Genomic DNA, 23054 nt, shown 5'->3' on the forward strand with positions numbered 1-23054 from the left:
TTTCTCGATATATTATCGTATAACGAATTATTCGATACGATTAATAAATTTTATTATTCGGATCGGACGATATCAAATTATTCTATCACTATAAATTAAAAGAAATAGATACGATGGGGATTTCTTATTTGAATAAGTTTATTTATTGTTCATTGTGATATATTTGTTGGTGAAAGTGGGAAGGGTATGTAGGAGGGGGGGGGGGTTATCAATGTATCCCATCCTTCATTTGGCTATGCTATTGCTACTAATAGTATACCTAGTTTAGAATGTGAAAAAAAATGCATTCGCGTTAATGTCTACTTGATAGTATAAATTATTAAATCAGGCTAGGTTACAAATACCTTATCAAATGTTTTAAAATAAATTAAGATGAACCCAAATAATTCATCCTTTAATGGCTTGGAATTTCAAAAAGTTTTAACTTTAAAACTTTACATGACTTTGTTTTAGGTAATCTTGGATCTGGCCAATACTTTATTTCGTATTTTTCCAATTTTTTTCTAAAAAAAATTTAACTTTCTTGAATGACGACAACGCCGGCGGCGACAGGACAATGAGTTGTTGTTTTTTATTATTAGTTTTTAGAATTTTTTTTTTTAAAAAAAAAGAAAACATCAAATTTTTATTTATATTATTTATAAATAAAAAATAAATAAATATTCTATTCTATTCTATCCTTCACTCGACAATTTTAAAATAAATTAGAAAAATTTTAATTTCATAATTTAGTAATTTCTAAATATCGGTTCAGTTATCCACGCGCGACAAAATGAAAGAAAATATTTTATTAAGAAGAGGAACATTACTATTTTCAGAAGAACCTTACGCGGTAACTCTTTCGGATGATTGTAGAAGCACTCATTGTTCTTATTGTTTGTAAGTAAAATTTATTTATACAAATGAAGATTCAAAGAAAAGTAGTTATAAAAATGTGAAGAAATACTTATTTTAAGAAAAGTTAGTAAGACCGGTTCGGATCTAATCGAACTGTTATACCGAAATAAACCTTTATAATTGTCGGAACCGTAAGTGAACCTTTATGCCATATAGCTAGAAGGAGCAAACCGAGCCTTTATAAATTTTTTGAAACGGTTTATAACCTATTCGTTTTAATTAAAACATTTTTATAATGAAAATTTTTTTTAAAATTTTCCCCAACATCAAATATTTTTTTAAATTTATTGATATCCATAATAGTAATGCTGTTAAACAGCTCGATTTGATTCGTTTAAAAACGGCTAACTCAATATTTTAGCCAAAAAATATTACTTAATTCTCGAGATTTTGCTAATAGATGTCCAAAACTTCTGTACCACCTATGAGCCAAATATTTAGGCCTGCGTAATATTTTTCTGAATAAAACATTGAGTTAACCGGTATTAAAAATCAAAACTAAGTTATAGTATAAATCATATGTTTTTTTAAAAGTATTTTTCTGTTTTTTTAAATTTTAATTTTTATATTAATATAAATAAATATACTGTTTTAAAAAATTTTTGGTAGTCGGTAAAAAGGGTCATGGACAAAAAGCCTGGGTAAAAAAATTACTCTAAACAAAAAGACACTGGACATAAATTAACCCGGATAAAAATACATCGACCTTCGGATATTAAGACAACGGACAAAAATATCCAAATTTTATTAATTTTTTTTAAATGTTAAGTAAAAGGGGAGAAAATATTCCTCACATATGTTTCATTCTTCAATTAAAAATATCTAACTATATACTGATAAATTTTATAAAAGAAACCATCGCATAGGTAGAGTATTTATTTATATTAAAAAATAGTGTGATATATAAATCTATATTTTTTAAAAAAAAAGAATGAGAATAAAATTAAGTAGGGGAAACGTTTAGATGTTGGCTAAGCAGTTTATGGCTGATATCGGCTAGAGTTAATCTAGGTATTAAAGTAAATTATAAGTAATACTTAAGTTTTTAGACACTAAACCCACTACTTTCGGTAACAGTAATCCATAAGTTTCTTTTACTGCCTGATACCGAGCTCGGTAGGTCTATGCAAGGGTTAGTGTTTATATCAGATGAGAAAATACTTATTTTATTGGTTACTAAACCTAAAATAATCTATTAAAAATGTAGGTTTTTTTTAGCTAAAAAAATTTCAAACTTTTTTAAAAATTTTCAGTGTTTTATCAAAAATATAGTTTAAAATATCAAATGAAACTGTGTGATATATTTCTATTTTAGAATTCTATTGATTTAACAACCTGATTTTAAAATTGCTGTTGGAGCCCTGCAAAATCAATTATTTTTCTACTTCCGGTGGACTCTTCTCCCACCGGCTACGCCTATGATTAGATACACTAATAGAAATTGATGATTACTTGATAGATTGAGTTGATAAATAAAAAAATTTATTTAGTAAAAAAAATAAAAATTATGGAAGATTTTAGCCAATTTACTTTTTTCTGAGATAAGATCGAATGACCAAAGTAATATTTTGAATCCTGAAACATAATATTAATATTGAATATGCAAGGCAATATTTAATTACCTAATTTTACACCTCCTTTGATAATACTAATCTTAAAATAGCTTTCTTAAAAATTATATACACGAAATATTAAAATTTTTACTAATAATTTTAAATGTAAATATCTTTATTATAGGAGACGGGGCAGCATTTAAATATTTTGGGGAAGGGGGGGGTTACCATCTCTTCCCGTCCTGGCGTACATCTACCATACAATATTGATATAGTCCTTAGAATAACAAACAATGTAATTTTGGGGCTATGCTTTATTTTTCTTTCTTTCTTCGTAACCCTCTGAAGGGACATTAATCTGATGCTAAAGAACAAAGGGTTATTAACGGAATTAAGAAGCATTAAAAAGTCGGCTAAATTTTTATGGAATCAAAGTTATTCTTATTCTTATTGTTTTTTTTTGCTTTGTAAGACATGCGATTTTTTTGAGAGCAAATTATTTATGACTATTCCTGTCTAACACTAACTACCTTGTTACCAAAAAAAATATATACTCCAGCCTAACCCTTGTAAAAGGGAATAAATGGATCTGTTTTATTTGAAAATTAAAATAGATTTTAAAATTAAATATAGAAAGTAAAATTAACTTTTCCGGAAGGGACAAAGAATTCTATCACAAGTTGGAGGCAAGTAAGTCGCGGAATAGTCAGTTAGACCCCTAGGGGTTTTTTTATATTATTGAACTTATCTCTTAAAGGAGTCAGGCAAAATTTTAAGCCCCTATCATTTTGTTAATTTTTTTGAATCTAAATTTCAGGAGTAGAGATAATATTTTAGCGGGATAGGGGATAATTTTAGCAGAATAGGCAATGACTTAGGAATTGAAGCTGCTGATAAGGGACATATGTATTAAACTATCGTAAAATTTTAATAAATTAATTTGGTGTTGTTATTTAATTCTGATTTATATAAGAATTTATGATTTCTACTATTATTCAATTTTTAAAATATATAGCGCAAAAAACAAGCTTTCCAAGTGCATTAGCTGTGAGTTGCATCGATATTGTAATAAGGCATGCCAAGTAATTATTTTAATATAATTAAGATTCAACTTAAATTAATTAATAACAAAGCTGGGAACATTCCTTTCTAAGAAAAAGGGTTATGGGTTCGGTAAAAAAATGTCTGAACAAGGTTCAGGTTCAGGGAGTCCAGAAAAAGTAAAAAAAAAAAATAAAGGTCGGCCCAAACTGCCCTTAAAAATTTCCCATCATATTTTTCAGTCCAGCTGATAATTACTTTAACCTAGCCTGGTGTGTAAGATATATTTTGTAGAAATTGTCCGGCCAGACCCAACGCGTTTTTCTCGCTCTTTTAGAGTAACCTTGTCCACCAGGACATATCTATAAATCTAAAATGATACAGATTTTGGGTGCAAATTTATCTTCTTGTCATCATATTTCACTTCAAGCCCTAATAAACGCTTGCCATTGGCTCAGATAATAAAAGCTTGAATGTTGTTTTTATTCCACCCTCGGTAAATGACCATTGGAAAAAGTTAAATCTTGAGCTCTAGTAAATTATAAGACTATAAATGGTGATACTTACAGAACAATGATATGAGAGGTTGCAGGCGTCATCTATCTATTGTATAAAAAAAATATTTAGTTAGATATTATTCCCTTTCCTTTCTTATTCTTTGCTGATTTTTTTTTTATCCCAGTTTACTTATATTATATATTATATAAATTGATTGATTTAAATTGATCGTTATAAAATTTATTCATGATACCTAGTATTGTTAAAGGACTCATTTTTAGCCAATTTTTAGACACGGTTAACTAAATATTTTATTAAGAAAATTATTATGCAAGCCTTAAGATTTTGTACATAGGTGGCACAAAGGTTTGAACATCTATTAGCGAAATCTCAAAACTTAGACAATATTTTTCTGGCTAAAATGTGAAATTCAGACAATATATTTCTGGCTAAAATATAGAGTTCGCCGTTTTTAGAAATCGGCTCAAATCGGCCGTTCAGCAACACTAATGATACCTGGCTTAATAAATAAAAGAATTATCCATAAATGAATTTATATTTTATATTATTAATAGGCAAAAGATTGGGTAGATCATAAATACGAATGTAAAATAATCAAAGGTTTAGCTTTAGAGGATCGGGTCCGAGTTGATTACCAATTCCACCTCCTATTTCGTATAATTTTTAAACTTGAGGTATATATTTTTATTACAATGATCATTTTATTTTAGTACATTTCCTAAATGTAAAAAAAAAACTCCCATAAATTTAAAATATAAATGAATTTATTCTACTGTAACTTCCAGGTGAATCATACATTGTGTTGAGGTAATCAATATTGTATTGTAATGAGACAATGACATTATACTGAGTTACGTTTATAAATTATGAAAATATTATCAAAAGGAGCTAAGAAAGATCAATGATCATAATAATAAATATTTTGGTCTAATCTAGTTATACATACTATAACTGCAAGAGATATATGGAAATTTTAGACGGGGATGACAGATAAACTTTTATATGTTCTTTTCCCGATTTGTAAAATTTCTTTTTGATAAAGTTCTCTCTCGTGGCCAATTGATTTAAATGCAGCCCTAGGCATGACAATGTAGCAATAGACGCTTAAAAGGAAATTATATTTGGATCAAGGTGGTTAGAGGAAATAAATTTTCACAATCTTTTGAATATTTTTAAAGAGATGATTATTTTTTTCTTCTATTTAATTTTAACTCAAAACATATTTTTCAAAAAGATTTCGTTAACAAAACAGTTATTAATATATACATTTTAATACATTATAATTAAGAAAATAAATGAAAATCTCATTTTTCATATTTTATTTGGTCATAAACTAAAAGATGTTAATCAAATTTATACCAAATGATTTTCAGATAAAGATGATATAAATTTATTAATATTTCTAATTTTATTTTTAAAATAATAATTTAATAATATTATTTTTTTTTAAATAAAATATACTTTCTATAATAAATTAGCAATAATTTTTATGTTAAATTCGTGAGGTGAGGTGCTAAATCAAATAGACGAAGGATCATTCATGGACAAAAATCTTTGAAGATTAGCTAAGAGGATTTTTTTAAAAAAAAAGGATCTTTGAAAAAATCTTTATGAAAGATTTAACTTATAAAAAATATAATTATAACAAAGAAAGTTCTTTATTTCTTTCTTTTCTTTCTTATTATCTTTCATTGGGCTAAAGTCTATATTATAGGTTAGGGTTAGATTAATTATTAATTAGGAATTTATATGATAATGATACTAGGTTTAGAGTTCGATTTGTTAAATCAGGGCTTAATTTAGGATTAGGTTAATATTCAAAAATATTTTTCATAATTTTCTAACTATCAAATTGGTGTATTAGTGAAAGGTAATAAATATAATGGATAAAAAGTAGGAGAAAGACTAAAAAATAAATATTTCGAAATATTTTTATAAAGAAGTATATATTTTTTTAAAAAATATATATTAATTTAAAGCGCAAATCAACTAAAGATGACCCTGAAAATTTAATATCTTATTGCAATGAAAAAATTAAATTGACTAAATACAACTTTATGGATTTAAAGGAACACTTCTTGAAGGATATGGAGATGTCCAAATCTGAAATAAAAGTCCATCTCGATTTACTCAAAATTTTATTGCCCCAAAAAATATGGGATAAATATGAACAAATATTGCCCCATATATACTGCAAAGTAGGTTCAATATAGTTTTAATTTTTTTAAAAATAATATTTACAGTATATTTTAATCGGGATAGTGTTGTTAAGCGGCGATTTTTACACAGCCTCGAGATTTCGTTAAATGATGCCCAACACCCTTTTTGTCTGCCATCTATAAGCAAAATCCTCCAGACTAGCCTAATATTTTTGGCTAAAAGATTGGGTTAGTCGTTTTTTTTTAAAATCGAGCCGTTTAACAACAAACTGTTTAAATTATTTTTTAAAAAAAATATTTATAAGCTTTAAATATTTTGAGTATCGAAAATGTAAAATAATAAAATGGTCAATTAATACAGAAAATAATGCCAAACAGGCATGATCCTAATCTTCTAATTAAGTGTGGACCCTAACAACACTATTTTTATTCCAATCGCCACCAAATTTTGGGACCAGGAATAAAACATGCCATCTAATAAAGGACCTTGAATAAAATTGAATAACCTCAAGTACCAGAGATCCAAATAAAGATTTTTACCCCTGCCAAATAAAATTCTTAAGTATTTACTCTATCTGGGTGGAACTGATCCTCTTATTTACTTAACCCTCCCCACTCCTTCCAATTTTTTTTATTCATTGTCCATAAAATACATAACTGCTAACTATAGTGAGAAGGCTGAAGAGGAAAGTAAAAACAATTCTCTCCACTGAAAATTTTTTAAAGTTTTGATTATATCATTTTCTGATAAAAATTGATACAATTCTTCAGAAAATTAATATAAGATTAAAAAAAATTTGAAATAATAACTATAATAGTGGTTTCAAATTGAAGAGTTTGTATTAAGCATATATAACGCAAAAAAAGTTTACATTTTCATGATACAATATGTAAGTACATAATTTGAAATTAAACAGAGCAAATGCTTTCAATTTGAAAGCACTATTAGGCGTCTGCTAAGTAATATAAAACTGTGATTCAAATTATTTCAGAAAAAAATAATATGTGAATAAAAATAAAAATTATTTATAAGAAGAAATGTGCAACCGCCAAAGACCTGCAGCGACCTAAATATTTATAGTCGAAAAGGCCACCTAAAAATCTCCCTCCATACCAAATACATATTTTATATAGTATATTATATTTTAAGATGTTCGTATGGGGGCCTTTTATATATTTTTTTAAATTCTTAGATATTGATTAATTCATTTACTATAATGGACGAACACCGGCAGGGAATAGGCTCGGGAATTTTTATCAAGTATATATTCTAATTTTAAATAATATTCTTTTATATATTACATGAAATGATGAGGGCTGTGAAACGGCTACTTTCCTTGAACCAGAACTTAGTTTGATTCTTTGGAATACTATTTTTAAAAATTTAAATGTAAAACAAACCGAAATAAAACAAACTAGTTATCGCCCCCCCCCCCTGAGGTCAATTACATATAATACTGCATATCCAGACTGACGATTCATTCATTAGAATGCATATAAGAGTCGTTAAAAACAAATCTGCTGTGTGACACGCCATTTTGGTTTCCGTAGAGTTTTTTTTTAAAATATATCAGAGACCTGCAGAGGCACCATTTGCACGGCCCGGCCCGGTTTTAAATTTTTTAGGCCCGGCCCGGATATTTTTTTAAAAATTTTTTTACGGCCCGGCCCGGCCCGGATTTAAAGATTTAAGGCCCGGCCCGGATAAATTTTAAAAAAAAATTTTACGTCCCGGCCCGGATTTAAAAATTTCAGGCCCGACTCGGAATTTTTTAAAATTATATTCGACCTGGTATATACAAAAATTCACCCATGAGGTATTTTACCATATTTTTCAGCAAGTATTATCGCTTATTATTTAAAAAATACATGAAAAAAGCTGATATTTTGAGAATATTATATTGAATTTATAAAAATTATAAAACTGTTATTTATAAAAATGGATATTTTGAGCATATACTATATTTTTTGCATTTATAAAAATAAAACTAATATTTAATTTATAAAAATGGAAAATATTTTGAGAATATAATATATTGTATTTAATTTACTATTTAATTTATAAAATAAAAATAAATATTTTATATTACATTTATAGGTTGGTTTTTCAGGTGTAAAAAATTTTTATTAACCTTCATGGATTTGCCATCACATTTATGTCTTTTTAGATGTGATGTTCCATGTTTATAATTATAAGATAATATACTTGAACAATTCTTATATTGTACGTAGCCAATGTTTTTTTATTTTCATCTATGATGATGTTAAATTTAGCCCATATTTCAGATTTTAAATTATTATTTGTATTTCTAAAAGAATAAATATTATTTTTAATTTTATTAATTATATCATTAGTATTTTGTGCCATGATAATCCTTTATTTGATTGTTTTGGTAAATATTCTAAAAATTTAGATATGAATTATAAAAAATATATATTATTAATACTTGAATATTGTGGCTTATTTAAGATATTCCTTTATTTGATTGTTTTGGTAAAATATGTTGTAAAAATTTAGATATGAATTATAAAAAAATATATTAATACTTTGTATAAATTTGCAGGAAATTAATAATTAGATCGATCTGTGGGTGTTAGGTGTGTTAACCATCACCCAATATTATATTAATCATAACTATAATATAATATAATCTTATAACCATTAACTCATAATGTAAAAATTTTTATAAAAAATATTAAGGCCCGGCCCGGACCGGGTTTAACAATCTTAGGCCCGGCCCGGATATATTTAAAAAAAAATTTTTAGGCCCGGCCCGGATATATTTTAAAAAAAATTTTTTAGGCCCGGCCCGACCCGGGTATATTTAAAAAATTTAAAATACGGGCCGGGTATAGGGCCGGGTCTGCAGGTCTCTGAAATATATACATCAGAGACCTGCTGAGGTACCATTCACACGATCCGGCTTGGCCCGGATATTTTTTTCAGCCCGGCCCGGAAAATATATTTTATTTATTTTTAATTTTTATAGCCAATAATGGCGATATAAAATATTTGATTTTAATTTTTTTTTTAAATAAATTTTTAAGCCCGGCTCGGGTTTATCGGCTAGGGTATATTTAAAAAGTTTAAATACGGCCCGGCCTGTGTACCGGGCAATGCTTATGGTAGGGCCTGCAGGTCTCTAAGATACATAAAATATGAATATATATTATTTAGATGCGAAACCAAAATGGCATGTCCCCTGCTGATTTACATTAAAATGAATGATCGTCAGTCTATATAATATTACATGTCATTGCTTAAAGCTCAGCTGAAGATGACAAAAATACTGGCTAGGTAAAATAAAAAAATGGCATTTAGCTTAGGGACTTTTTTAAAAGCAATTCCATGCTAACCGAATGCACCTAGAGGTTATTCGAAGTGAAAGTGCTTAGAAACTGGCTGAAACTTAAAACGATAAATATAATAATACAGTAGAAAAATAGCAATTAATAATGCGCGAAAAAATTATCGTTTAAGTTTTGGAACTTTCCGCTTCATTCAACATCTGTTTTCTTGTAGAATTTATGAATAAGCTCGACCTTAAAAATTTTCATAATAAATACAAGTTTCTGATTCGCCCGTAATTAAATTGAGGGAATAATTACAAATTTATTCATCATTTTTTGATGGTCTGCTCTGCTGTATCATATAAATATGTAATTCATTAGCCAATTTTAAAATAAGTTTTAGATATTATATAATGTATATTTAGATCTAGCATAGAATATTTGGTAATGATCTTCTGGGAGCAACTATTGATTATTATTAATTTATATTTAAGTAATCTTGAATATAAATCAGTTCGACTGAACTATTCATTTAAGTCATCCTAAGTTCTCACCTAAGATTTTTGCTACCGGCCTTAAGAAATGTTAAACTTTCGTAAAGCATATATAATTCGAAATGTTTTTTTAGCCATTCAAAAGTTAATCACAACTGTATCCCAAATGGAGTTTGTATATCTAACGGTAGGACCCAACACTTGGTTTTGATAGAAGATGTTTACTTGCCCAATGCGAATGACTTGGAAAAATATGTAATCGAACTACCAATATGAATAAATTTGCTATTCAACATTGATAAAATAAAATAATATTGTGATTTTATTTAAAATAGATGATTTGGCAATTATTTTTTTTAATGGTTAAATGTCTAGGCACATCCTATATTAATCCAAGGAAATCACAAGTGTTCTTTTTAGTTATATTATGGATTGGTAATTATAATGCTTCTAAATTGAGTGTTAGCGTTTTGCGCAATTTTTTAAAAAAAATAAAACCTAGTCTTTTCTTTTCTTGTTAACCATCTTTGGTATCAATTAAAATTGAAGCAATAATGACCGACATCGATACGAAACAAGAATTGATTTCTACGCATATCCGATTTATACTGATATTAGACCCCAGAAGGCCATGTTTTATGTCTAGTTTAATAGTAAATTTACTAATCTAACCCTAAATATTTCATAGAGACTAACGCTAGATCAAAACATTGTTATATTTCAAATTAGTTTTTAAAATAATTCCCCATCCCCTTTTTCTAACTAAGAATTAAAAAAATTTTTTTTAAGAGTCTTTTTTTTCCGGTAATATTTTCATCCGGTTATTCGAACATCTATGTCCGATTAAAATTTAAAAGTTTTAAATTTAACGAAAGAATTAACTTGACGTATTCCGATCAAAAATGATTGGCAAATGCATATTTTGTTTTTTTTAAAAAATATTTTCTTGATAATTTTTTTGATAATTAGTATCTAGATTTTTAATAGCAAGTGTTATTATATTAGATAACCATTTTATACATCATCGAACCCTAGCTTAATCCCATATGAACATACTGCCAAATTATCTTATTTTTATCTAATTTCACTCGCATTACACCAAAAAAAAGTGGGGATAAGAGTAAATTAGATCATCTATACTGTTTAATTAAACTTATGATTTTAAAATAATTTAATTATCATTAGGTGCATATTACATATATGAATCCGATAAGCTCAACCTGTGCTAGACAACATTTCTTCAAAAACAATTTACATTTTACCTGTGATTGCGCATTGTGTTGCTCAGATAAGACTCAAGAGCAATCATCGAATAGTCTAGAGAACGAATATAAGATAGATATAATAGATGGTTATTTATTTTAGGCATTTATAAAATTGATAAGATACTTATTTTCATTTACTATTATATACCGTCAAAAATAGTTGTGAATCATAAATAGTTGTAAAATTACATATGATAATGTGTCACAATTGATGGTAAATCACAGATGACTGTAATCCTAATACAACCTATTTTATTGTATTTATAAAAGTTCTCATCCTAATACGTCTAATCAATTTAGGGTAGAGAAAACGGCAATCTCATACTATTTTAGAACATATAAAAATGATAAAATCTAAATGATGGAGATATATATCATAGAGTGGACGGAACCGTTTACCGGAATTTCTTTGAAATTCGATCATACCTCAACCTTTATAAAATCGTTAAAAGAATAGAACCATATCAATATAATATTTAAAATGATAAGTATAATACTTTTTCTGGGGAGCTTTTTGCAATGGTATTTAGCCCTGTTTTTAAAAGCAAAGTGCTATCGCTATTTGCCAAAAAACGTAGCGCGCTATGCTACCACTACTTATGGAAAAAATAACGCCGATTATCTAACATTTTTAAAAAGTGGATCTTTATGTATAAAAAATAATTACAAATAAATTTTTTTGATGTAATTGCATAAATAAAAATCAACATTTATAATAATTTTAAAAAAATATTTCGAGTGTAATAGAAATGATTATGTATGTTTATTATTTTATTACATTTTAATAACAATTCTATATCATCATTCCCAAGTCTAAGCTTTATAAGTCTTGCCTTATACTAAGAGTAATGGAATATAAAATAAGAATATTAGAATCTATATCCATTTGCGTAGACATTTTAAATATATTACATCAGTTGGTTTGGATTTAAAATAAGAAATTTCGAAAATATAATTAATAAAATATAAAAATTATAATTTAAATTTAATTATTTTTCGTGTTTATAGTCAGTTATATTTCTTATATTTTTTTAAAGTTTCAAAAAAGTAGCGCGCTAATATAATGACTATATTGGGCAGCATTAAAAGGTAGCGCGCTATTTTTTTTTAAACATTAGATTATGAAATATAACTTAATTATATTTAAATTTTTATTTCTGTTTATTTTTTGGCATTTTAATTTTATATTAGAAAATAAAATATTTAAAAAAATCGATTCATTTTGATTGTATCCGATTGAATGCGAGCAAGTTTATATTATTAAATGATAATGTCCAAAGGCATCAAGTTTCATCCCCTAATGATTGTTAAGATTGGGTTTATTGATAATATATAGTGTTGTCTAAATGGAAATGGTAGGGATTCCAGGAAAATTTGTAGATTAATGGAAGTGTAAAGGTGATAATTTACTGTAGAAGTGATCTAGAAATAGAAGAAAAATTAAATAATTAATATTAGCTATTTAAAAATAATTTTATTCTTTAAAAACGTAAAAATTGACAACTTTATAGATAATTAACGTAATTTAAAACAATTTTATTAAATTCTTGAAACGCAAAATTTGATAACTTTATAAATAATTTCCAAAACGCACGTAATTACCAAATTTTGTAGTAATCTTCTTTTTTTTATAAATGTTTGGGTTTTTATATATTTTCTTTTTTTTACAATAAGAATTAATATTCAAAAATTAAAAAATTCGAAATGACTTCATATTCATAACAATTTTATTTTAATATTATATTAAACATTAACTAAATATTCAAATATATTCATAAATAAAATATACAAAAATATAAAAACTAAATATTTAATCTAAAAATTCCCATACAATAATAATCAAATATACAAATTTAAAAATCCATGTATAATAAATATTCAAATTTGAGTTATATTTCCAAAATATTTATTTTTTTAATCTTTGCATACGTGAAATAGCTGCAGTTATGGCCAAGGTAGATATAATATTTATTATAATTGGACAAATATAAGATATTTTAGCATAGTAGGGCGATTTCAATATTTTTATTTTAAGAAAAATTTGATATAGATATTATTTTTCTTAAAAAATTTAAAACACGAAAACCGCGAAAGTATCTTTTATAATCTTTTTTTTTTACTAGAAAATTTTATTTTTAAGCAGGTGATAGGCCGAAACGATTATGAATAACGGCTCAGACTCTTGGTTAAAATTTTTTTATTTATAAAAAAAATAATGTGTTCCGATATCGGAACCTCGAGCTAAAACGAGAAATATAAATATATTAAAAGATAACAATATTCCTTTACATAATTTTATGTTCGCTTTTTATCAATATTTTTCAGTGCATTTTTTTATGCTTTCGCTTCTCTTTAATAAAAAATTAGCTCTCCACTCCCCTCCCCCTTCCTGACAAAAATAATTGACTAACGTTATTTTGTAACTGATGATTCACTATGTTATCACATATTTTGTGATATGCTCAATTTATATAAAAAATATATCAACAAGAATTGACTAATTATCGGATTTCAAAAAAGTTTTCAATATTATCAGTATTTTGAACATTCCATATAATCATCAAAATATTAACATTTCAAAAGTTCAAGTTTACTTCCTAAGATTTTTTTTAAAAAAAAAGAAACTAGTTTTAATTCAAGTTTTATTATAAAAATTTAGAATATTTACCAAAATATGACTTTCAAGAATCTGATTTGGATATAGAAGAATTACAGATATACCAGGAGCAATATTTTAGCCAATACCTAACAAAAAAGAATCAAGTTCTGTTTAGTCAGAAGTCGAAGGCTGTATCATTCCCAGTTTCTACGAACATAGTTTACAACACCATGCTACAGGCAAACATAGACGCTAATGTGATAGATACCGGGCGAAATCTTACGAGACGTGACCCCGAAGCAAAGATCATCTTCAAAATAATGTACGAAATGTGCAGAGCTTTGGAAAGTGGACATATCTTGAAGTTTTTGTTTTGGATGCTCATTATGTTCGTAATTCATTTACTCAAACCTCTTCAAAAGAGATATAAATATTTATTTTATAAAATCGCACAAATGTCATAACTAAGTGATTGTCATTGCCTAATCACTATGCTTTTCTATTCCGTAAACCAATCGCTTGTTAAAATTACTAGTAATGTTTGACAACACTTTCTAAGTTAGTTGCTATAGTTTTTAAAAAAATATTATGAATGATATTCTTTTTATTAGAAAAGAGTCTAATAGAAATTTGTTTCAAAAATTTCTTAACTTATATTTATTTACAATATTTCGATATTTTATTTAAATATTCATTTTATACACTATATTATCAGGTTTTTTATTTATATATTCTTTAGAAAAAATTATGGTAAATACGAAGTGTATTTAGCGATACATTGGTATAGGATGGCTACATTGTCGAAAGCGTTGAACTACAAGTCGTCACCAAATTATTTACAAAAATAAAGTAGAAAAAATTTAAATGTGTAAATTGAAATATCCTTGAAAAATAATTAGTTTTTATCGCGTGGTTTTTATCTATAATTTTTGGTAATTCTTATACGCGATAATGTCGATAGGAAGAGTTGAAAGTGATTTCAAGTTCACCTAAAATATTTTAACTCTGAGCAAATTGTTCTTTTTGTAACGAGTTTTACTCTTAACCAAAAAAATTTGAATTTACTAAACACCTTTTTTTATGAGGGCAATTTAAAAATTAATAGTGAAATACATTTGTAACATTTTTGTGGTCATATTTCATCGGAATTTTGTAAAAAATTTCTATATCGGGTGGCGCAAAATAAAATATATTCTAAAAATCATATTTAAGGAAAATAAATACTATCTATGTTGAAGAGTATATTCAGGAAAGTCAACTAGGGTTCCCATATGTCTACACGAATTATATCGAAACCTGGAGGGCATTTTTGGGAATATGTTTAAAGAATTACGACAAATAGACTCGGTCGCCTCAAATGATGCTATGCGGTGTCTCCTTTAATTGCGAAACATATATTTTTCATTTAATTACAAAAAAACAAATGTATGAACGGCCCTAATCTATGTGGATTTTGTTTGAACTAATATTTCAAAATATAAATTAAGGTTATTCTAACTTGATGATTGGATACATGATAATACCTAAGATAAATACTAGATTTTCTATCTACTTGCTATCTATCCGAAATCCAAATTCTCCTGAACTTAGATCCATTAGATAACTGTGTATGAAACAAATAAAGCAAACAGTTACAATAAACCAGAGTGCCCTAGGTGACATTTTGTATCATAAGATATTACATATTATCAAATGAAATTGGTTCCAAATTGTTATTCAACAAAATGGAAGGCCTAGTTATTCCGATAGGTAAGTAATTTAAATAGTATTGATTTTTGAATATCATTTATAAAAATGAGTTTTTATCTCTAATGATTTAACAGATCTGAGTAAAAAGTAATAACAAGCTTTCAGTAGATTTATTTTAAATTGGTTAAGTGTATCTTCCGTTTAGAGGGTTTTTTGTGCCACCCGATACATTTTTTTTTTTAGCAAATTCTGTCTTTTGAAACTTCTGATTATTTTTTAATATTTTCGAGTATAAATTTGTAAATTTACTTATACTTAATTATATTCAGTATAGTCGGCTTTAATTGATTTCCTCAGTATTTTTTTCGAAATTTCCAGTATTTTTAAATATATTTTTTTCAGTATAATAACAAATTTTCATTAATTCTACCAGTATAAAAAATAATAGCAGTCAGATTTTAGGCTTCTATTCATAATTTACGGTAAAATGGATTTGTCAGGAAATGCGATTTTTCCACTTTATTTTAAATATATTATTACCCATAAAATAACTACAATATTTAAATAAAATAGATTAATTTTGCTATTATTTTTCTATCTAAATTTAAATATTGTCATAATTACTTATAGAATGGGTAATTTTTCATAATATTTTAGCTTACATTTTACACTAAAAAATTAAATAACAATAAACGCCAACCTATGGATTAAATATTATTAAATATAATTTCTTATTCTCATGATTATTTATGTAAATATTTTTTTTTTTGATATTATTGTAAATCCTATTATCTTATTTAATTTACATAAAACTTAATTAAAAATAAAATTCTATAATTGAGTCCCCAAAAAAGAACCATAATTGTGTCTAAAAATTTCTATTTGAATTTTTTGTCGAATAAAAAGGAATTCTCTTGGTTCATTTGTGAAAAGGCGTATTTTATTAGCAAGATTTTTTAAAAACAAAAATGTTGAAGATATAGATTAAAGGATTTAAAACATATATAATTAGATTAAAGGAATAAATTTATATTTAATAATAGTATTTATAGAACTATAAATTTAATTAATTCATTAATAAGCGAAGAAGTTTATCATAAATTACAAAGTGTTTTTAACAATAAGTATTACTTACATCACCTACATATAAAAATTGTCAATTCTATTTTTAATAAAATAATGTAAAGCATTTTTTATAATTTTTATCTAAAGGTTTAATTAAGATTTTAAAAGGAAAGGCTAAAAGATTTTCCTATGCTTTAAGGGAATTTTAATTTTAATTAACTTCCATAATAGTGTTGTTAAAAAATTCGAAATTATTTAAAAAGGAGGTTAGGTGGACTAAGGTTGGTGGCTTTTCCCATTTTAAAAAAATTATCATAAAAATTTTGAGTTACAATGGGGGGTTATTTCAATTTTGTTGCATAAAATTTCATTTGAATGGGGTTTACCATAATTTATACATGGTTTTAACCAGAGCCCATGTTTATAAAAACGAATAGCCTGTGTCAAGGTTATACCCATTTTAGAAGAAAATTAATAGAAGATTGAATATTCTGCAAATAAAAAACCCGGACCGAGCCAAAAAAAATTTTGAAAAAAAAAAATCTGGGCCGGGCCGTGCAATTGGTACCTCTGCAGGATTAACAGATTTAAAGTTATAACCTTGGGCCCTTCATAAAAACCTCAATATTTTTATTTTTGATGCAGCCACTTCTTCAGTTATGGTATTTATAATCTATTCAAACCAACTTGAAATAAAAGGCCGGAAAGATTAGTTTACTCTTTTTCCTTTTAATTTTTGAAAAATATAATATAAAATTAATTTATTTGATTTTATTAGTACAGGAGCGAAATTTAATTTTTTAGGAAAATAACTTCCATTAATTAAAAAAAAAATGAAATTTATAATAATATGTCACGTGATTTTTAAGTGACGAATTTTTATGTTTGAATTAAAATTTGAAAATAATTCACTTGATTTAAATCAAATATTTCCATTTTTATCGAATCGTTTTTTTAATCCAAGTTTCCAAACTCTTGGATGTTCTCCATTTAGAATTTCTTTCTTGCACATAAAAAAATTTATATATGCCATTTTTTTTCTTCTTCTATCAAAGTGTTTAGAGATTTTGAACGCCGCTTATCCTTTGACTCAATTAAGTGAAACTAAGATCAATAGATCTATTATTGGTACTATGAGGAAATTTTGTTCTGCCTGAAACTATAACATAAAGAATATTACTATATATACAATTATATCATAAATTTTTTAATGATTTTTAATTGTGATATTAAATATTTGATGATGATATAACATTTGTATAAAAATTTTTTTTATTATATATAAAATAAAATAAAGATAAATTGTTTATTTTTGTTGTTGCCTCCTCTCATTGGTTTGCCGATTTATGCGATTTTAGGGTTTGGACCCCTCCCATAGCAAAATAAATACAGCAGGGGCCTCATCACCCTTTACAATCTGAGGGAGCTCAAAAAATTTTTAAAATTACCTTCTTGTCTTTAACTAACATTATCCAAAATTAGCGTTTTTTTAAGCTAATTACAATCTTATTCTAATTTATTATAATAAAATTATATATCCCTAATTAGAATTTATATAAGAGTTTGAAATAAATCTTTGATTTTTGCTTAAAATTAAAGATTTCATCATGAAATATTCTGTTATCATGAAAATTACCAATTATATACTTATAAATAGTTTATTACAAAAAAAAATATATCAAGATTTTTATCAAACCCTAATTTATATGACTTGTAATGCTAATGCTGAGGAGGTAGAGTAGAGAGTTGTATAAAAATGGGAAAGCAAAATGATATTTATTTTCGATGTTTATTAATTTAAAAATATCTCTAACTAAATCTAATAAATTTTATATCTATATATACTTTACAAAATTCAATTTAACGATTTACATAATCGGTTAATATAAAATGATAACGGAATGGAGAGGGTAGAAAAAGATGAACATATCTTTATCTCATCTGATCTTATCTTTGTTTATCATATCCTATATTATCATATCTTTTCTTACATCTTTTTTCTTTTTTTTCTCTTTTCCTATTTTTCTATAAGGGAGGTACTAGACTTGATAAGACGGGAATAGACGTGATGGAACGGGAAACAAGAATGGGTAGGGTGGATAATTAAGGTATCAAGAGTTAGATAGAAATGATAGAAATGGGAAGAGATCGGAAGGAACCATATCGGAAAGTAGGGATAGGAAGCAACAGGATCGAAAGGGACGGGATGTGAAGGTCAAGGATCAGATTGGGGTAGTATAGGAAAGGGTTGGATCAAATAAGCTAGGATCGTAAGGGAAGGTATGGGAAAAGCAGGGAGCAGAAGGGATGTGGAGATAACAGAATGGAGAGGATCGAAAGAGATGATCATATCTTTATCTAATCTCATCTTATCTTTATCTTATAATATCTTTCTTTCTTTTCTTTTTATTTCTTTTCTTTTCTTTTTTCATTTCTTTTCTTTTTTTCATTTCATTTCATTTCTTTTTATTTCATTTCATTTCCATTTCTTTTCTTCTTTTTCTTTTTTATCTTTTTATTTTATCTTTTTTATTTTCTTTTTTTTTATCTTTTTATACTCTATATTTTATTCACTGAAAGAAGGGTTAAGGAAAGTACTGGAGTAGATAAGACTGGAATATACCTGATGGAACATGAAGGGCAAAGAATGGAAGGGGTGGATAATATAGGTATCAAGAGTGAGTAGATCGGAAGGATAGAAATCAGGAAAGATCGGTATGGACAGAATGATAGGAAGCAACGGGATCGGAAGGGACGGAATCTGAAAGTCCGGGATCTGATGGGGTAAGATCAGAAAGGTTTGGATCGGATAATCAGGGATCGGAAGGGGAGGCATGGGAAAAGCAAGGATCAGAAGGAAATGCACGGAAGGGAAGGCAAAATAATCGGAATCGAGAGGATTGGAGACGATCTTTTCTTTATCTTATCTTATCTTTACTTATCTTTTCTCTTCTTACTTTTTTAGATTCAGAGTAATAACGTAAATATATGCTTACAAATAAGAATATCTAATAAATAAAATAATTATTCAAATTTAACTTGAAACACTTCTCTACACTTAAGTGCTATCAATTATTAAGTCTTTGCCATTTAAGTTGACATCCCCGTTAAAATTTATTCAAGCTAGTATCCGCTTATAGAGACCTAAAAAGTATAAAATAAATATATCTTAATAATTTAAATTACTTAGAAATTTCAACAGTTTTATATCATAGATCATCTAACTATTTAGGCATACTTTCCTAAAATATATTTTACTTTCTTTAGCTAATAAAATATATCGTCAGAAGTATCTTTACTAAATCAAAATTATGTTAAATACATCAACAAAATATAGAAAAATCAATTAAACGATTGTTGTAATAATATTGACAAGATTCTTGTATGTTTTTGTTAAAGTTGTTTGTTACCAAAGTTTAGAAATATATATGAATATTGATATGATAAAAACGATTTTTATAATAATATTGAGAAGATTTTTATGTTTTTGTTAATTTTTAGAAATATGTACCAAATTTGATATGATATATTAAAATCACCCCTCAAAACTATTTATTTATTAAATTCATTGACCATCAAAATATAATAATTCTAACTAAGGCTGTGAACCCTAGTTCTAAAAAAAGTTCAGGTCCGGATAAAGGTTCAGAGTTCGAAGTACAGTAGAATATGGAAAGCCTTATAAAATTTATGTCATAATAATAAGAAGCATAAAATACAATTTTAAAAAAATAATATTATATTTGTATTTTAAAAAATATTTTTTTTAGCGAATTATCATCAAAAATATTATCAATGAACATTTAAATAAATAACAGTTCTTGATACCTAAACCCTATAAATAAACCCCATTGTCCTTAGCAAAAACGCAAGTGATTATTTATGAAAAAAAATACTAAAAATGAAATGAAATTAAAGCAAAACATTTAAATATTATTACTTTTTTTACAAAAATTATTTGGGCTGATAGAAGATTTTCCATCCATATAGTAACAATTTTGATATGCATACTTTAAATAGTGACAAAGTAATTTGCTGAATTCGTAAAACATTTAGCAATAATCTTTATTTTAGAGGATTCAATTTTGTCACATTTTTGAGGAAGATTAATATCTTCGTCAGAAGAAACCACTTTTTAACTGGGCAGAATAGCATATCGTAATTGAGGGGGCATCCATATAAATCTAGTTATAGAATATTTCTATATTTTCTATGGTGTACAATAGTATTAAGACAAATATTTATTATTCATTAAAAATAATATAAAACTAAATCATTTACATCAGAGCTAAATGTGTTATCGTCATCATCGTAATGAATATGTTTATCAAATTTTAAGGAATATATAATATTTATGATTTAGGCATAAATGATAAAAATTAAAGTAAATTTTAATCAATATTTTTTTTAAGTTTTATGGTAATATTCGGGTTTAGTTAAAATACCCATTTAACCAGTTCCGGATTTTCCTAACTTTTTAGTAGAGGGAGTATATGCTTATTAGAGATCCGGTCCGACCCGCCCCGAACACGGCCCTAAATATATTTAAAAAAATAATGTTCGTTTCGGGTTAGGAAGGGTCTACTATATATTTAATAATTTTGCCGGGCCGGGTCGATTAATTTTCAAGTATGAATACATTTTGTCAAATAAATTGATATATTTTAAAATTCTTGCAAGAAATAAGGGTCTAATATTTTTTTTATTTGCAGAATATTTTATTTACAATCAAAGAAAAAAAATTAAATTTTTTTAAAATATTTAAATAAATTTGGGCCGGGGAAGGGGCGGGCAAATAATTTTTATTTAGGGTTGCTTTTCGGGACAAATAGAAAAATATTTTTACGGGCCGGGCTTGAAAAATTAGACCCCATGCAGATAACTAATGCTTATGTATCATTTGTAATTGTTACAGGGTTTCCCATTCGAAAAAGGAAAAGTCCCAATCAAAAAAGGAAAAGTTCCAATCATAAAAGGAAAAGGTACGATCAAAAAAGGAAAAGGTCCAAACAAAGGAAAAGGTTCAATCAAAAAAGGAAAAAGTCCAAACAAAAAAGGAAAAGTGTCAATTAAAAAAGGAAAATTCCCAAAAAGAAAGGAATAAGTCCGATCAAAAAAGAAAAAGTGTCAAACAAAAAAGGAAAAGGTTCAATCAAAAAGGAAAAGTGTCAAACAAAAAAGGAAAAGTGTCAATCGAAAAAGGAAAATTCCCAAAAGAAAAGGAAAAGTGTCAAACAAAAAAGGAAAAGTGTCAATCAAAAAAGGAAAATTATAAATTTTTCAATTTTTCTTGAATTTTTATTTATTTTTGTCATTCCTTCTTATTTTATTTCTAACTTTTTGCGATTTCTTTACTTTATTTGTATCTTTTCTCAATTTATTTTTTTTACTATATTTTTTCTTCTCATTTTTGATTGTGTTTTTAAAAATAATTTATAAATTTAGGTCCATTTTTTAACAATTCTTTACGTTATTTTTTCATCATATATGCAATTAATTTAGCTATTAGCCGTTCTCTTACCAGGGCCCGAATACCAAACATCCTGGAGCCTACAAATTTATCGTTAGATGATGGCTTAAGACCTGATGGCTTAACTTCCGTGCCTTGGTCTTTAGGGAAATCCTTAATTTGGGACTTCACATGCGTATCTTCTTTCCCAAAAAATTTAAATTCTAATCCGGTTGATATAGCCGAGAAAAAAAAACAATGAAATATTCCAAATTCACAAATTATATTTTTACACCGATTGTTATCTCTTCCCTTGGACATATGCCAAGTGGAACTTTAAAGTTTTTAAAAAATATAGGGGATAAGATAAGAGCCCTTACATCAGAACCTAAAGAATTTTATTTCTTAAAACAAAACCTACAAATCATAATTTTAAAATATAATTAAGCATGTTTTTTGGGAACTTGTAGTCCCACCACGGTTTTTATATAATATAATATTTTTATTTTATTTTATTTTTGATGTGAGAAAACTATATATTGAATAAAAAAAAATAAAAAAAAAAAAATAAAAAAAAAAAATAAGAAGGAATGACAAAAATAAATAAAAATTTAAAAAAATTTCGATTTTCCTTTTTTGAATGGGAATTTTCGTTTTTTGATTGACACTTCCTTTTCTTTTGGGAATTTTCCTTTTTCGATTGACACTTTTCCTATTATCGGTTCCTTTTTTGTTTGATACTTTTCCTTTTTTGATTAATACCTTTTCCTTTTTTGATTTGACACTTTTCCTTTTTTGATCGGACTTTTTCCTTTCTTTTTGGGAATTTTCCTTTTTTGATTGACACTTTTCCTTTTTTGTTTGGACATTTTCCTTTTTTGATTGAACCTTTTACTTTTCCTTTTTTGATCGGATCTTTTCCTTTTATGATTGAAACTTTTCCTTTTTTGAATGGGAAACCCTGCAAATGAATCATTATTCTTCATTTAAATTTTCAACATTTCTTTGTTATGAATCTGAACCCAAAAATGCG

At 26.5% G+C, this 23054-nt stretch overlaps 1 protein-coding gene across 5 annotated transcripts in view; it reads left to right on the forward strand.

The window, feature by feature from the left end:
* Positions 1-706: 706 nt before the first annotated feature.
* Positions 707-23054, forward strand: part of LOC135924749 (histone-lysine N-methyltransferase SMYD3-like) — a 28243-nt gene continuing 5895 nt past the window's right edge. Inside the window, exons 1-10 of one of the 5 annotated variants that reach the window (XM_065459854.1) lie at positions 707-879; positions 3466-3532; positions 4565-4684; positions 5990-6208; positions 7363-7430; positions 10089-10209; positions 11140-11305; positions 13879-14206; positions 14558-14667; positions 17628-17725. In XM_065459854.1, coding sequence (XP_065315926.1) covers positions 773-879; positions 3466-3532; positions 4565-4684; positions 5990-6208; positions 7363-7430; positions 10089-10209; positions 11140-11305; positions 13879-14206; positions 14558-14666 — 1305 coding nt within the window. In that variant the 5' untranslated portion in view covers positions 707-772 and the 3' untranslated portion in view covers position 14667; positions 17628-17725. Of the gene's footprint in view, positions 884-3465; positions 3533-4564; positions 4685-5989; positions 6209-7362; positions 7431-10088; positions 10210-11139; positions 11306-13878; positions 14207-14557; positions 14668-17627; positions 17726-23054 lie in introns of those variants that run through there. The other 4 variants (XM_065459855.1, XR_010571389.1, XR_010571390.1 and 1 more) reach the window with 4 other exon arrangements.

This window comes from Gordionus sp. m RMFG-2023, chromosome 2, assembly GCF_954871325.1.
Source record: "Gordionus sp. m RMFG-2023 chromosome 2, tfGorSpeb1-WG-v2, whole genome shotgun sequence".
NCBI classification, from domain to species: domain Eukaryota; kingdom Metazoa; phylum Nematomorpha; class Gordioida; order Chordodea; family Parachordodidae; genus Gordionus; species Gordionus sp. m RMFG-2023.